Source organism: Nerophis lumbriciformis, linkage group LG01 (assembly GCF_033978685.3).
Source record: "Nerophis lumbriciformis linkage group LG01, RoL_Nlum_v2.1, whole genome shotgun sequence".
Taxonomy (NCBI): Eukaryota; Metazoa; Chordata; class Actinopteri; order Syngnathiformes; family Syngnathidae; genus Nerophis; species Nerophis lumbriciformis.
In genome coordinates, this window is record NC_084548.2 from 49784595 (window position 1) to 49800447 (window position 15853).

Below are 15853 nucleotides of genomic sequence, written 5' to 3' on the forward strand. Positions count from 1 at the left end.
GTTTGTATATTGAATGTGCGTGTGGATGTACGAACATTAGGTAGGTAAATATGTACTGTATTTGTGTATGTATGTGGGAGCGTAGGTACCTATGTACGTATGTGAGCATATGTGAATTTGCATGTACAATACATTCGACTCCCAGAGTGCGTGGGAGCCAGAGCACGGCCCCATCACCCCCGAGAGCCCAACCCACAAACAGGAGGCGTGGTGCCCAGGGAACCAGGGACCACCGCCCCCACGCAGCCAAGCCGGCCAGCGACAGGAACCCCAGAGCCCGACCCACCGTACCGCCCACAAGGGCCAGCAGCAGGCCGCAGACAGACGCACCCGGCAGAGGACAGGGCACGAGAAAAGCAGGGGACAGCCAGACCCCAAGCCAGCGAGAGACCACACCCCACACGGGCAGAAAGGCGAGACGCCCCGCCCGAGGGACCCAGAGACTCCCCGCAACCGGACGGGAAGACCGCCCCCGCCCCACCGGCAACCGGGCCCCCACGAGCCCACCCCCCACCCCCGGAGAGCGCGGCGAGGCCAGCCCCCGGCCACCCCACCCAAACCGGCCGCCGCAGGACCACCCAGGCACAGGGCCACGGGAACCACCCACCCCACCCGCAGGGACCCCAACGATGGAGATGGAACAACCAGCAACCGCCCCGCCGAGCCCCCCCCCTGAGGGAGGGGAAAATTAAAAAATAATATTAATAAAATATATTAAAAAATAAATAAATAAATAAATTAATTAATTAATTAATTAAAAAAAAAAAAAAAAAAAAAAAAAAAAAAAGAATTAAAAGAAGATCACAGACATGCTGACAAACAAGGTCACTACCCCAGCAACTGGCCGACTCGCAGCACCTTGGAATACCTTGCAGCACCAAGCTACCACAATAGACGCAGGGACTAGGCCCAACAGGCCCCAACCAAGACGGGCACCCGGAAGGGATGGACAGCGGGACCCAGGAGCTCCAGACACGCAGTTCGGATGCAGTAGCCTGAGGCGTCGACCCCCGTCTGACAGGCAGGCCCAGAGCGTACCCCCCGAAATATACATACATACATACATATATACATACACATACACACATACACGTATACATACCCACACATACACATATATACATATACATACACATATGTACACATACACATATATAAACATACATACATACACACACATATACATACATATACACAGTTCGTCAGCCCCGACAGCCATCACGCGCGCGTGCTGCCATCAGTCACAACATCAGCCACACCCCTGCACCAGACCCAGCAGCCACGGGCGCCCACACCACAAACAAACGGCAACAGAAACAGCAGCCGCAATAACCCCAGACAGCCAGCACCAGCCAATCAAATCAAAGCGATCAAAAAAAAACTGCGACCAGCAACCACACGCCACCAGGGCCACGGAGACCAGCCGGCGCCAGCCCGCCGGTCAGCCCGAACGCCAACACGCAAACAAGAGACACCAACAACCCCCCCAACCAAAAGGCCCCCCACCCCAACCCAAACCCGCACAAACACACCACCGCCCAAACAACCGAGACACAGCATCCAGACCAGACACGGGGGCTGCGCCGCCACCACACCAAGTCACCAACAGAGACCCCACAGCGCAAGGCCGGGCCACACGGGCACGGACCCCATCCAACAGGAAGTGAGACCCGCGCGACGCCACACACAAATAAATAATAAGATTAAAAAAATAAAAAAAATAAAATAAAAAAATAAAATTTAAAAAATAAAATAAAATAAAAATAAGTAAATAATAAAAATAAAAATAATAAATACATTAAAAATAAAAATAAATATATAACAATAATAAATGAATAAAAGCCTGGCAGGCCACCAGACCGCAGTCCCCGCCGGCCGACGAGGCAATGAGGGGTGCGCCGAACCCTATGTGTCTATGCCTTTTTAAACCCTACTCTGCTTGTCCGGGTGCAACTCATAGTTTGGTTACTTCAGTTAGACACAGCTCCTTTGCTCCTCCCTAGCAACTCTTAGCAACATTCTATTTTTGCAGTAATGGGGAATTTAGGTACTTGTCCAGCTTCCTTTTTTGACAACCATCTGTTCAGCTGCACAACCGGTACTTCCCCTCTTCACTTGAACATCCTGATCTTGGTCACGTGCTCTGCATGAGACTCCTTTTTCATTTCGTACAGTGAATACACTTTTTTATTTCATTAATGCTGTTAAATTATTTCCCTTTTCTTACTGTTTTAACTTTTAATAAAATTAAACACTTTGAATACTGCAGATATGGTCCTTGTGGTTATGTATGTGGCCTATGCTGGTGGGCTGAGGATTTCAACTCTCTTGACACTTGTTTTCAATGAACACTTCGGCCTACTACGCTACTGCATTTTATTTCAATGTTGGTTATTATTTATTATTATGTCTTTTGAGGGTCAACACTTGTTTTTAATGAACACTTAGGCCTACTACGCTACTGCATTTCATTTCAATGTTGGTTATTACAAACCCTGTTTCCATATGAGTTGGGAAATTGTGTTGGATGTAAATATAAACGGAAAAAAATGATTTGCAAATCCGTTTCAACCCATATTCAATTGAATGCACTACAAAGACAAGATATTTGATGTTCAAACTCATAAACTTTTTTTTTTTTTTTGCAAATAATAATTAACTTAGAATTTCATGGCTGCAACACGTGCCAAAGTAGTTGGGAAAGGGCATGTTCACCACTGTGTTACATGGCCTTTCCTTTTAACAACACTCAATATACGTTTGGGAACTGAGGAGACACATTGTCATGTCTTGTGCAGCCCTTTGAGACACTTGTGATTTAGGGCTATAAAAGTAAACTTTGATTGATTGATTGATTGAAAAAAAAGGTTCCATAACCACTGTGATAAATTATACAGAATATGGGTTTTTATTTGTTTCTTGCACTGAGCAAAGAGAGCACAGTAACCAGGTCAAATTCCTTGAGTGTTTAACAAACTTGCAGCAATACATCTGATTCTGATGTGATACAATTGCAGGGTCATGTTTAATTATCTTAGTTGTTGTCTACTCCTACGTCATTAAATCTTAAATATAGTTATGTCATGTCATGTTTACGTCTGCGTTTTTGTTCCTGTAAAATTACTTTCGCTTTCCATTCCCAGCATGTGGACATTTATGAACATATTTTAATAATAGGGTTACAACAGCATTAGTTTGCTAAATCACATATTACAATTATTTATTAACTACTTCCTATAATTAACACTGTGATTATTACTGTATTTTATTTTATTTTGATTTTATGGTTAACTTTCGTTTACTCGGAAATAGCGTTGATGTGTATGGGTGCGCCTGTTTTAGTCACCGGAGCTGCACTGTTCCCAATGAAAGCACGACGACAGCGTAGCACCGCTCTCGTGGGCGGAGCGCTAGTTGAAAGTGGATGACAGCGACGTGGAACTTGATACCACCGTTTACGTTCATCAGACATATAAAAACAGTTGGACGGGCTTGTGGTTGTGGACAGACATGAAGAAAAAAAGGGAGACAGTCTGTAAAATTGGGCTCCAGTTTTTTGGGTTTTTGAAGGAAACCGATCGAGCAGCCATTAAAGCCAAAGCGGAACTAAAATACATATACAACAACGAGTATAGAGGAGTGTGAGTATCCTGCGTCTCTCGACGTGTATTAGTCCAATTTAGAATGTGAGAACTTCCTAGACCTCTTTACGCCTTTTAGTCCAGTTTAGAATGTCTTTCCTTTTTGTGCATTTCAGGCAGGTGGCCAAAGCTCCTAACTTTGGCACAGTCCTCTACTTTTTGAAAATGTCAAAGGAAATTAAAGTGGGAAAAGATTACGTTCACGTCAAGTCCAAGGTATGCACATTTTTCAACCTAAAAGTCTTGACCTGTGTTCGAAGTTTGTGATTCAAATGGTTCCACACAATGTTCCCACTAACATTTACAACCAAACTAGCAATGGCATCCCTGTTAATCATGTGATTCATGTCGGACAGTTTATTAGAACACCAGGCCAAGCACATCTATTGCATATGATAGACATGTGGACTGGATCTCATCTAATCTCTTGTGGAAGACTTTAAACAAGATTTGGGAATGTCATTTGTCTGGAAGAATGTTTGCAAATACAGAGGTTTGATTTAATGGCCTACTGAAATGCGATTTTCTTATTTAAATGGGGATAACAGGTCCATTCTATGTGTCATACTTGATCATTTCGCGATATTGCCATATTTTTGCTGAAAGGATTTAGTAGAGAAGATCGACGATAAAGTTTTCAACTTTTGGTCGCTGATAAAAAAGCCTTGCCTGTACCGGAAGTAGCAGACGAGTAGCGTGACGTCACAGGTTGGGGAGCTCCTCACATCTGCACATTGTTTACAATCTTGGCCACCAGCAGCGAGAGCGATTTGGACCGAGAAAGCGACGATTTCCCCATTAATTTGAGCGAGGATGAAAGATTTGTGGATGAGGAAAGTGAGAGTGAAGGACTAGAGGGCAGTGGGAGCGATTCAGATAGGGAAGATGCTGTGAGAGGCGGGTGGGACCTGATATTCAGCTGGGAATGACTAAAACAGTAAATAAACACAAGACATATATATACTCTATTAGCCACAACACAACCAGGTTTATATTTAATATGCCACAAATTAATCCCGCATAACAAACACCCCATCTCACCTCCCGTCCATATAACCCGCCAATACAACTCAAACACCTGCACAACACACTCAATCCCACAGCCCAAAGTACCGTTCACCTCCCCAAAGTTCATACAGCACATATATTTCCCCAAAGTTACGTACGTGACATGCACATAGTGGCTCGCACGTACGGGCAAGCGATCAAATGTTTGGAAGCCGCAGCTGCATGCGTACTCACGGTACCGCGTCTGCGCATCCAACTCAAAGTCCTCCTGGTAAGAGTCTCTGTTGTCCCAGTTCTCCACAGGCCGATGGTAAATCTTGACTGTCATCTTCCGGGAATGTAAACAATGAAACACCGGCTGTGTTTGTGTTGCTGCAGTCGGCCGCAATACACCGCTTCCCACCTACAGCTTTCTTCTTTGCTGTCTGCATTGTTCATTGAACAAATTGCAAAAGATTCACCAACACAGATGTCCAGAATACTGTGGAATTTTGCGATGAAAACAGACGACTTAATAGCTGGCCACCATGCTGTCCCAAAATGTCCTCTACAATCCGTGACGTCACACGCTGACGTCATCATACCGAGACGTTTTCAGCAGGATATTTCGCGCAAAATTTAAAATTGCACTTTAGTAAGCTAACCCGGCCGTATTGGCATGTGTTGCAATGTTAAAATTTCATCATTGATATATAAACTATCAGACTGCGTGGTCGGTAGTAGTGGGTTTCAGTAGGCCTTTAAGATACTGTATGTGTGTGCATCACAATCTGTTGTTCTGATGTGGAACGAAATTACACAAATGAGACTCAGTGAAAGGCGAGCTTGTGGTAGGGATAGAAGATATAGCCTAAAATCCATATGGCGATCAATATTGTAGCCTTCTGCAATAACGATATGTACCACAATATATCAATTGTAGGGGTGTAACGATTGATCGATTATATTGTTGTTTGTTTTTAAATTTCCACCCCCACAAGGTTTCTGAGGTCAGCTGATCAGTTTCTTCTTGTCCCAAAACCCCCTTTAAAATCCAGAGGTGATCATGCATTTTCTGCTGGGGCTCCAAAACTTTGGAGCAATATACCATGAATTGATTAACGTGGACCCCGAATTAAACAAGTTGAAAAACTTATTCGGGTGTTACCATTTAGTGGTCAATTGTACGGAATATGTACTGTACTGTGCAATCTACTAATAAAAGTCTCAATCAATCAATCAATCAATCAATCAATCAATCAATCAATCAATCCCTATTGTTATTCGGACGGCTCCCTAATGACTTTTAAATCACATCTTTTAAAACAAATTTTTACTCTTTGGCTTTTAAACCAATATGAGAGTTGTCTGATTTTAGTCTATTTTGTTTTCTCTGATGTATTTTATGTATTTACTATTTTATAGTCAAATGTTTTATATTACTGACTCTTCTAGTATGTCTGTCTTAACTTCTGTGCAGCACTTTGTGAAACTTGTATTGTTTTTTGAAAAGTGCTATATAAATAAAGTGGATTGGATTGGATTAAAAAATCGATTTATATTCCTAAATTTCAAGTATATCGATCCGTACTCGGCAAGTTTGCCTTTCGGAAGATAGTTATTGATCCAAGATTGTTTTAAAAGGGAATTGATCGATTTTTATTGAAACTAAAAAAAGGGAAACATGGGACTTAAGATCGACAGACTTTATATGAAGTTTAGGACCTTTTTAATGATAAATAAAGTAAACTTTTCGTTTGTTTGCTCATCTTTGGTGTCAAAAATGTTGATACTTGCGGTGCTCGAGAAAGAAAATGCCAACGCCACAAGACAATTTCTTTAATTACAACACAAAAATGTTCAGCTACATCACGATTGCAAAAGCCACAACAAAGACAAACGACACAACACAAAAATATAAAGCCGCAACACAACTTTAAGACACACAAGACGTGACAGACTCAAAGGAAGTGACAGCTAAGCAAGTTGCGGCAACGCACCGACTTCCGGAACACAACGAATTGCAACCAAGGAGAAGTCATTTAATCAGAAACAAATAAATACAAGAAATGGGTCAAATAGGCTATGGAAATTGAAAAAGAGGGGCATACATGCTTCCGCACACTTGGGACACTGTCTTTCTTTGGATACTGTATGGCCGGTCGGGGAATTTTATTTAGCAAGTAATCTACTGTTAAAATGTTGGTTACTGTACTTTTATTGAAAACTGCTTGAATGTTGAAAATGTGAGCAGGAAAGGTTTCCTCTTGATAATTCAACCTAAAGTGTTGATTACAGTTTATTCAAATTAGATGTGAATGCATTAACCATTAATTGTTGATCGATAATTCATATCTAATAATCTAATTCCCCTACAAGAATTAACAGGAATAAATGGGAAAATTCAATCGCAGTGTCCTGAATCTAGTATTTATTTCACTGTAACACTGGTTGAATTTTGCTTACTAAAAAGTTACTAAATCGATTTCAACTCACTGAGTAGTTTCAGCTTGTATCGTTCTAAAAAAACATTCTGAATCAAATCGAATTGTTAAAATAAATTGTTACACCCCTAATTATTTGGCATATATGGATTACAAAAGCGGGCAGCCCTGCAATGAGGTGGCGACTTGTCCAGGGTGCACCCCGTCTTCCGCCCGATTGTAGCTGAGATGGGCTCCAGCGACCTCAAAGGGAATAAGCGGTAGAAAATGGATGGATGGATGGATTACAAAAGCTCCTAATTTAGCTGCTGACATACATGCAGTAAAATATTACATAACTTCCGGTTGTGTTATTTTGTCAACACTGTTATTATTCTACTCGTTAATATCTGGTTACTATCTGATGTGACATGTTGCTATCTGCACTTCTGTGAAATGTACTGATGACTTTTCTTCTGTTGTTTCAATACTTTACATTAGCTTTGAACAATACTACAAATGTGGGTATTGATCCAATACCAAAATTATAATCAGACAAAAACACAGTATCAATTACATTTTAAACTTATTTCCTACTATTGGCTCTGAATTAAATACTTTTGTTTCGCACCTAAAAGCCTACCTGTGTCCAGAAACTTATTTCCTGAAGTTGAAAATAATAACAAAAGAGACAGAATATTTTTTTATAGTACAAATTATCGATCTAACTACTGCGATATCGACCTAATGCTATACTACTTGTAACCGTTACTGTCGATTGTTTGTATCAATCTGCCCACCTTTTTTTTTTTACATTCAAGAGCTCGAGCTTGCGGTTAGCATATCCTCCTACGGTGTGTGGTTTAGCATTTTTATCTATTCCTCGTCCTCTAGAGATGACACTTGTGAGAAAAAACGTTTATTTTCCGCCATGGAATATGTAAGTGTGTGTATTTGTATTTTTTTCATTAATTGATTTACATGAAACCAGCATTATCAGATAGGTCTTGTAAAGACGATTCCAATTAAATTGTCATTTTCATATAAAAAAAGTTATGGATTTTTAAAACCAATATAAATGCACACATTTCTGGTCTACTCTTTTAAAACAAAGTAAATGGGGCTCAAGGTTTTAGGTGTGACTTTTTTGTTAAAAAAGTCATAACCCATTTTAAAAAAGATTGGTACCATTTGGAAAGCTTGTCAAACAAAGGAACAGAAAACATGTCTCACAGTAACAGTGTATTTTTGAGTTATTCACTTCATACAAACCCCGTTTCCATATGAGTTGGGAAATTGTGTTTGATGTAAATATAAATGGAATACAATGATTTGCAAATCTTTTTCAACCCATATTCAATTGAATGCACTACAAAGACAAGATATTTGATGTTCAAACTCATAAACTTTATTTTTTTTTTGCAAATAATAATTAACTTAGAATTTCATGGCTGCAACACTTGCCAAAGTAGTTGGAAAAGGGCATGTTCACCACTGTGTTACTGTACATGGCCTTTCCTTTTAGCAACACTCCGTAAACGTTTGGGAACTGAGGAGACACATTTTTTTAAGCTTCTCAGGTGGAATTCTTTCCCATTCTTGCTTGATGTACAGCTTAAGTATACATGCAGTGATTTCTCCAGATTCTCTGAACCCTTTTGATGATATTACGGACCGTAGATGGTAAAATCCCTAAATTCCTTGCAATAGCTGGTTGAGAAAGGTTTTTCTTAAACTATTCAACAATTTGCTCACGCATTTGTTGACAAAGTGGTGACCCTCGCCCCATCCTTGTTTGTGAATGACTGAGCATTTCATGGAATCTACTTTTATACCCAATCATGGCACCCACCTGTTCCCAATTTGCCTGTTCACCTGTGGGCTGTTCCAAATAAGTGTTTGATGAGCATTCCTCAACTTTATCAGTATTTATTGTCACCTTTCCCAACTTCTTTGTCACGTGTTGCTGGCATCAAATTCTAAAGTTAATTATTATTTGCAAAAAAAAAATGTTTATCAGTTTGAAAATCAAATATGTTGTCTTTGTAGCATATTCAACTGAATATGGATTGAAAATGATTTGCAAATCATTGTATTCCGTTTATATGTACATCCAACACAATTTCCCAACTCATATGGAAACGGGGTTTGTACAATTAGCAATGGAAGTGACAAGAAATTTGAGAAAACATGGCTGGTCGGACTTGACTTGTGAGTCACATCATGAGCGATCAGACAATTGGCAGGTCCAAAAATTCTGTGTGCAAATCGATCAATTTAAAAGATATTAGCAGATTCACAGACGGATATATATTTTATATTATAATAGGGATTCCAAAGAACATTTTACTCACTGTATATGTTTTGCTGTTGAGTTTTGTCGAGAGTAAACCTGGCAAATGTTCTCAGTTTTGTAGCTCAAGCACTTTTTCTATCTGAAAATGTCTGTATTTAGAATAATTTGTGTTCTACGTCATCAGTATTGGTGTAAAGTGGTGATGAAAAGAACGCAAACGCAGTTGAACTCTAAAAACAGCTGTCCGGTTGCTACTCAGATTGCGTTATCAAGCCTGAAAGGCGCTGATTGACTCGCCGCGAATACACACACACATGGAGGCGTGGATTACTGATTTAGAAGTGGCTTTGCACATTGGAGGGACATTAGCCGCTACCAAGAATGCTGCATTGCGTTGAGGACGTGTTTGTTAGCTTGTTGCTGTCAAATTTGTGAGACAAAGCTAGAATGTTGTCATGATATAACAATAGTATTAAAAGCTCTATCGTCTGCCTAAAGTATATCATTTATATTGCGCAACCCAACTGGAGGCTGAGACCTTCACCTAGATTTCACAGCTTGAGTCACTCGGTGTTGAAATTTTGTCAGTTTCTTCAATTAATTTCAGTGCAATCTCAAAGTTCAAATCAAGCATTATGTAGTACATAGTTGAGTACATGGAGAGCTTTCTCTACCAGAATCTAAAGCCGGGGGTTTCATAACAACAACATGACTGAAAATTGTTAGTTTATTCAGTGGGACTGCTTTTGTGTATGTGCAGACTTGTTCCTTGGACTGACAAACCATTATTATTCAATATAATTAGCAATTGTAAAACATGTAGACATTTAAATTATGTTTTCTTAAACCGCTAATGGTAATATAAGCTAGCAGGAGGTGTTTTTGTTATTTTTGGTTTGAAAAATGTAACTTTGAGCAAGTTGCAAACAGCCCCTTTATTGGACAGCGATGTTGGTTTCATAGTAGTGAGTCCGTAGGACCCACAGGTGGCAATTTGAGTAGGTCCCTAGAAAATGTAATTGGTCCCAATTTATCTTAAATTGTAGCGTAAACTTCTTTGATCATAGTATGGTATGATATGGTGATAATTAGGAGTGTCCTGATCCGATATTGATATTAGGGCTGCAACAATTAATCAATTAAATTGATTATTTAAATTAGAAAAAAATCTAAAATGTATATTCTGTTACCTCGATTAATCATTTCATTGAGTGTAACTATGATCAAATCTGGACCGAATAATAAATAAAAGCTAAAAGAAGGTAAAACATGTAAAATAAGATAAAAAGGTCAAATAAGGTAAATTAAAGGTAAAAAAAAAGAAGTTAGAAGGTAAAATTTGGTAAAAGATAAAAGGTAGAAAAAGATGAATGAAAGGCAATACAGAGGTTAAAAATAGATGGTAAGAGATTGTAAAATGAGGTAAAAACAAATGTTTCATAGAAGGTAGTAGAAAGTAAAATAAGCTACATTAAATGTAAAAAGTTAAAAAGAAGGTAAACTGCAGGTCAAATAAGGTAAATAGGTAATGACAAGCAGAACATTATTTATTTCAACTATTATCCCTAAAATACACATTGAAGCTTTAAAGTTTGTTTTATTCGAATACTCGATTAATCAAACAAACTAATCGATAGATTACTACTCGATAACTAAATCTAATCGATAGCTGTAGACTTAATTGATATCGGATATTGGTATCGGATGATATCGGCTTGCAGCTATAATCTGATATAGCATGATTACTTGTGCAAAGCCAGTTCCATCCAAGTGTCCTCCAATAAGCACACGTTTCATCTTTCCTTGTATTTTGTAGTCAACCAATTACAAGTAGAGCTACTAGACTATAGGCTACTATAGGCTATAGCAGGGATGGGCAAACTACGACCCGCGAGCCACATCCGGCCTGTTGGTCTTTTTAATCCGGCTCGCTTGAACAGAAATAAGCAAATATCTGTTTTGAGAATTGCCGCAACAAAACTGATACTAGACTTTGACACACTGGCAAAAAGGGTGATCAGCAACACTGCTCACACTAAAAGAGAATGTAAGTGTTAACCTTGTAATACCATTTGTATGTTTCTTTGATGTTATCATATGATACTGTTAAAACTAGAGATCCATCCATCCATCCATTTTCTACCGCTTGTCCGTTTTGGGGTCATTGGTGGTGCTGGAGCCTATCCCAGACATTATGATTAAATAGCCCATGTTTTAGAAGTCTACTCCTAGTTCCAACAGTTATGATATGCTTTGAAATGCTTCACGTGCTCACCCGGCCCGTCTGTCAAATTTTAAAAGCCAATGTGGCCCCTGAGCCAAAAAGTTTGCCCACATCTGGGCTATAGGCTTGTGGGAGTCAGCAGCTACCGTGCACTTTCGCTAACTACACAATAGCTAAATAGAGGTATTTAGACCAGGTGTCGGCACCTTTTTGCATTAAAAGAGCCATTTGGGCCCGTTTCCACCAAATTAAATACCACCTGAAGTCACAAAACCTATTTGTTTACTATATTAAAACCTATTTGTTTACTATATTAAAACCTATTTGTTTACTATATTAAGGTTAATGGTCTATCTGTGTTGGCCTTGTGATGAGGTGGCGACTTGTCCAGGGTGTACCCCGCCTTCCGCCCGAAGCAGCTGAGATAGGCTCCAGCACCCCCGCGACCCCGAACGAGACAAGCGGTAGAAAATGGATGGATGGGCATACATACAGTTTCCTTTAAAGTATTGTCTTCTTAAATTACTGTCCCTCCCTCTGTATTTTGCATGTTATTTTGTTACTGGTTTATTTTCTAGTTCGTCCCTATTGTTTCCCGAGGTCAGGGGTCGCAACCCGCGGCTGCGGAACCGCATGCGGCTCATTGATCACTCTGATGCGGCTCAGCTGCATACTTGCTGACCCTCCTGATTTTTCCGGGAACCTTCCCAATTTCAGTGCCTGTCCCGAAAATCTCCCGGGGCAACAACACTGAGGCCGTGCCGTGATGGCAGTGCCTTTAGCGTCCGATTTTACACTATCTGCGTGCCGGCCCACTCACATGTTGTATGCGGGTTCTGCCCTACGCACGTAAGTGGCTGCAAGGCATACTTAGTCAACAGCCATACAGGTCACACTGAGGGTGGCCGTATAAAACAACTTTAACACTCTTACTAATATGCGCCACACTGTGAACCCACACCAAACAAGAATGACAAACACATTTCGGGAGAACATCCGCATCGTAACACAGCAGAACAAATACCCAGAATTCCATGCATCCCTTGCTACATTATACACCCCCGCTACCACCAAACCCCGCCCCCTCCCAACCCCTGCCCACCTCAACCGACGCATGGGGTGGTGTGGGAGGGGGGTTGATGTGTGGGGAGGCAGGGTTGGGGGGGGGGGGGGGGGCTTGGTGGTAGCGGGGGTGTATAATGTAGCCCGGAAGAGTTAGGGATGCATGAGATTCTGGGTATTTGTTCTGTTGTGTTTATGTTGTGCTACAGTGCGGATGTTCTCCCGAAATGTGTTTGTCATTCTTGTTTGGTGTGGGTTCACAGTGTGACGCATATTAGTAAGAGTATTAAAGTTGTTTTATACGGCCACCCTCAGTGTAACCTGTATGGCTGTTGACCAAGTATGCCTTGCAGTCACTTATGTGTGTCTGCAGAAGCCTCATGCAACATGTAACTGGGCTGGCACGCTGTTTATACACATATATATATATATATATATATATATATATATATATATATATATATAAAAAGCTGCAGATTGCAAACCCCTAAGTTAGACAAATGTAATATACTGTTCACATTGAAAAAACAGACATGTGTCACATTTGGGTGAGTTGTGTTCTTCCCTAAATTTGACAAGCTCATTCTTATTGAGTTAAAGAGTATTAATAAAAACAAAGGATACTTTTTTTTACCCTAAATATCTTAAATGCTAACAAACTAGCATGCATCTTTAATGTTTTTTTTTTTTAACAAACAGGGTTTTTAATATGTAATGTGGTGTCGTTTTTAGTGGTGTACAATTAAATGATTGCTACTTTTGGTGCTCATGTGACACCCTTAGTTTGAATGGTTAGTTCAATGCATCCTATTTATACTACTGTGGCCACAATTATTGTTGGCATTTTATTATTGTTAGTATTTTCCGGACTATAAGGCGCACTTAAAATCCTTTTTTTCCCTCAAAACTCGACACTGTACCTTATAAGCCGGTGCGCCTAATGCAAGGAATACGTTTGGTTGAGAGTACCCACCTCGAAGCTATTTTATTTGGTACATGTGTAATGATATGTGTGACCAGTAGATGGCACTCAATGGCTATGGGATTGCTAAGTGTTTTTTTTCGGGAAGAACCTCATTTTTAGTTGCCTAAGGGAAACTAACCGACTTTCTCCCCACTAGTACAGAGTTCATATACAATACAAAGGTCATGTAAAATATTTTATGATAAAACATAAATGGCTTGTATAAGTATACTATAAAAATCTCTAACACAATAAAGTTCAGGTACCTAGAAAAAAACTGTTCACTGTTGATGCTCTGCACAGGTGAGAGGGCTTACTGTAGACCAGTGGAACGCACCCAGGCCGAGACAACAGGAGACTTTGAATGGAGTAACCCATCCATCTCGATCTCCATCTTCAGATCAGCCTTCCTTGTCCGCAGTCGACAAAGAGAGAAAATGTGCCCAGCTCCTTGTGGAAAAACTCAAGAAAAACAGGTAATGACACAATAATATGAGCCTAAAGGAAACCCTAAGTGTGTCAGACAAGTTTGTCTTAGATCAGTGGTTCTCAACCTTTTTTCAGTGATGTACCCCCTGTGAACATTTTTTTAATTTAAGTACCCCCTAATCAGAGCAAAGCATTTTTGGTTGAAAAAAAGAGATAAAGAAGTAAAATACAGCACTATGTCATCAGTTTATGATTTATAAAATTGTATAACAGTGCAAAATATTGCTCATTTGTAGTGGTCTTTCTTGAACTATTTGGAAAAAAAGATATACAAATAACTAAAAACATGTTGAAAAATAATCAAGTGATTCAATTATAAATAAAGATTTCTACACATAATTATCAACTTAGAGTACCCTCTTTGGGGATTGTAATAGAGATCCATCTGGATTCATGAACTTAATTCTAAACATTTCTTCACAAAAAAAAGAAATCTTTAGCATCAATATTTATGGAACATGTCCACAAAAAATCTAGCTGTCAACACTGAATATTGCATTGTTGCATTTCTTTTCACAGTTCTTTTTGACAGACATTTTAGTGAGGGTCAAACCATCATGGCATGGGGGAAACTCTGGGTTTATGGTAATGAATGGAATAGCCTACTTGATTTGATGTTCAGTTTATGAGCTCACATTCCTATTTTGTTGAAGTATTATTCAACAAATATATTTATAAAGGATTTTTGAATTGTTGCTATTTTTAGAATATTTAAAAAAAATCTCACGTACCCCTTGGCATACCTTCAAGTACCCCTAGGGGTACGCGTACCCCCATTTGAGAACCACTGTCTTCGATGATAAAAGATGCCAGCAAATCTATGAATATGAAATTAAAATGATTATGGACTTTATGAAGATAAGAAATATCAGAACTCAAGGGAGAGCCATATTTGTGCCATGCCAGAGTGCGATTGCACTGAGGAATTAGCCTCGAGTCTCCCACCTGCGTATACTAGTTAATAGTATCACTATTGTAGCTACCCTTTTTATCTTTTTCCAACATTTGCCTGTTATCCTTTAGCCTTGTATCCAAGCAAGATGTATCATTTGAAGGTCAATGTCATCCAGGCTGTCCTGCCTATGTAGTCTGCAGGAGTGGTGTGCAGTCAAGGGTGTTCAGATGTTTGCTGAGGCCAAGTTTGACTTTAGCCTTCCATTTATAACCTGAAGCACCGCACCTGTTGGCAGGTGGCATGTGCATAATAAAGAAAGGCGTTGCCGGTACACAGGAATACATACAAATTAATCTATTAAAAAAGGGGGCCGATCGTCCAACCCACGCAACCGAACACAAACTCAAGTAGATATTATTCAGTATTTGCGTAAGCACGCACTCGAAGAAAAATAGATAATTAATTACAAACAAGAATGGCTGAGACAAAGTCTACTTTATTAAGCATAGGTGCATGCAGCGCTTTCTTGTCAGGCTCCTGATACATTAACAAATAAACATACTGTATACCCTTCTTGGTTAGTCAGGGAAGAGCTGGAATTTTAGAATCTTTTTACAGGTTGTTATACTATAGTGATACTCAGGGCTAGTAGACATCAGCAAGGCCTAACCAAGTGGTTTCCTGAGTGGCCTGTCATTTTTGTTTTCTAGTGACCTTACTTTTTCTCTAAAAATGACATTAATTCATTATTAAAGTCAATCAATCAATTCTGATTGATTGATTGATTACTAAAGTAGAATAGAAAAATAAGACATATGACATCTCATGGACGGATTTATGACCTTCTGGAGGAATGTTCTGTGGTCTGATGA

The 15853-nt window shown here is 39.7% G+C and overlaps 1 protein-coding gene across 1 annotated transcript in view; it reads left to right on the top strand.

Annotated features, from left to right (window-relative positions):
* Window positions 1-3453: 3453 nt before the first annotated feature.
* LOC133622647 (putative helicase mov-10-B.2) overlaps window positions 3454-15853 on the top strand; it is a 50904-nt gene continuing 38504 nt past the window's right edge. The window contains exons 1-3 of the mRNA XM_061985486.1: window positions 3454-3641; window positions 3758-3857; window positions 13901-14073. Coding sequence (XP_061841470.1) covers window positions 3511-3641; window positions 3758-3857; window positions 13901-14073 — 404 coding nt within the window. The 5' untranslated portion in view covers window positions 3454-3510. The remainder of the gene's footprint in view (window positions 3642-3757; window positions 3858-13900; window positions 14074-15853) is intronic.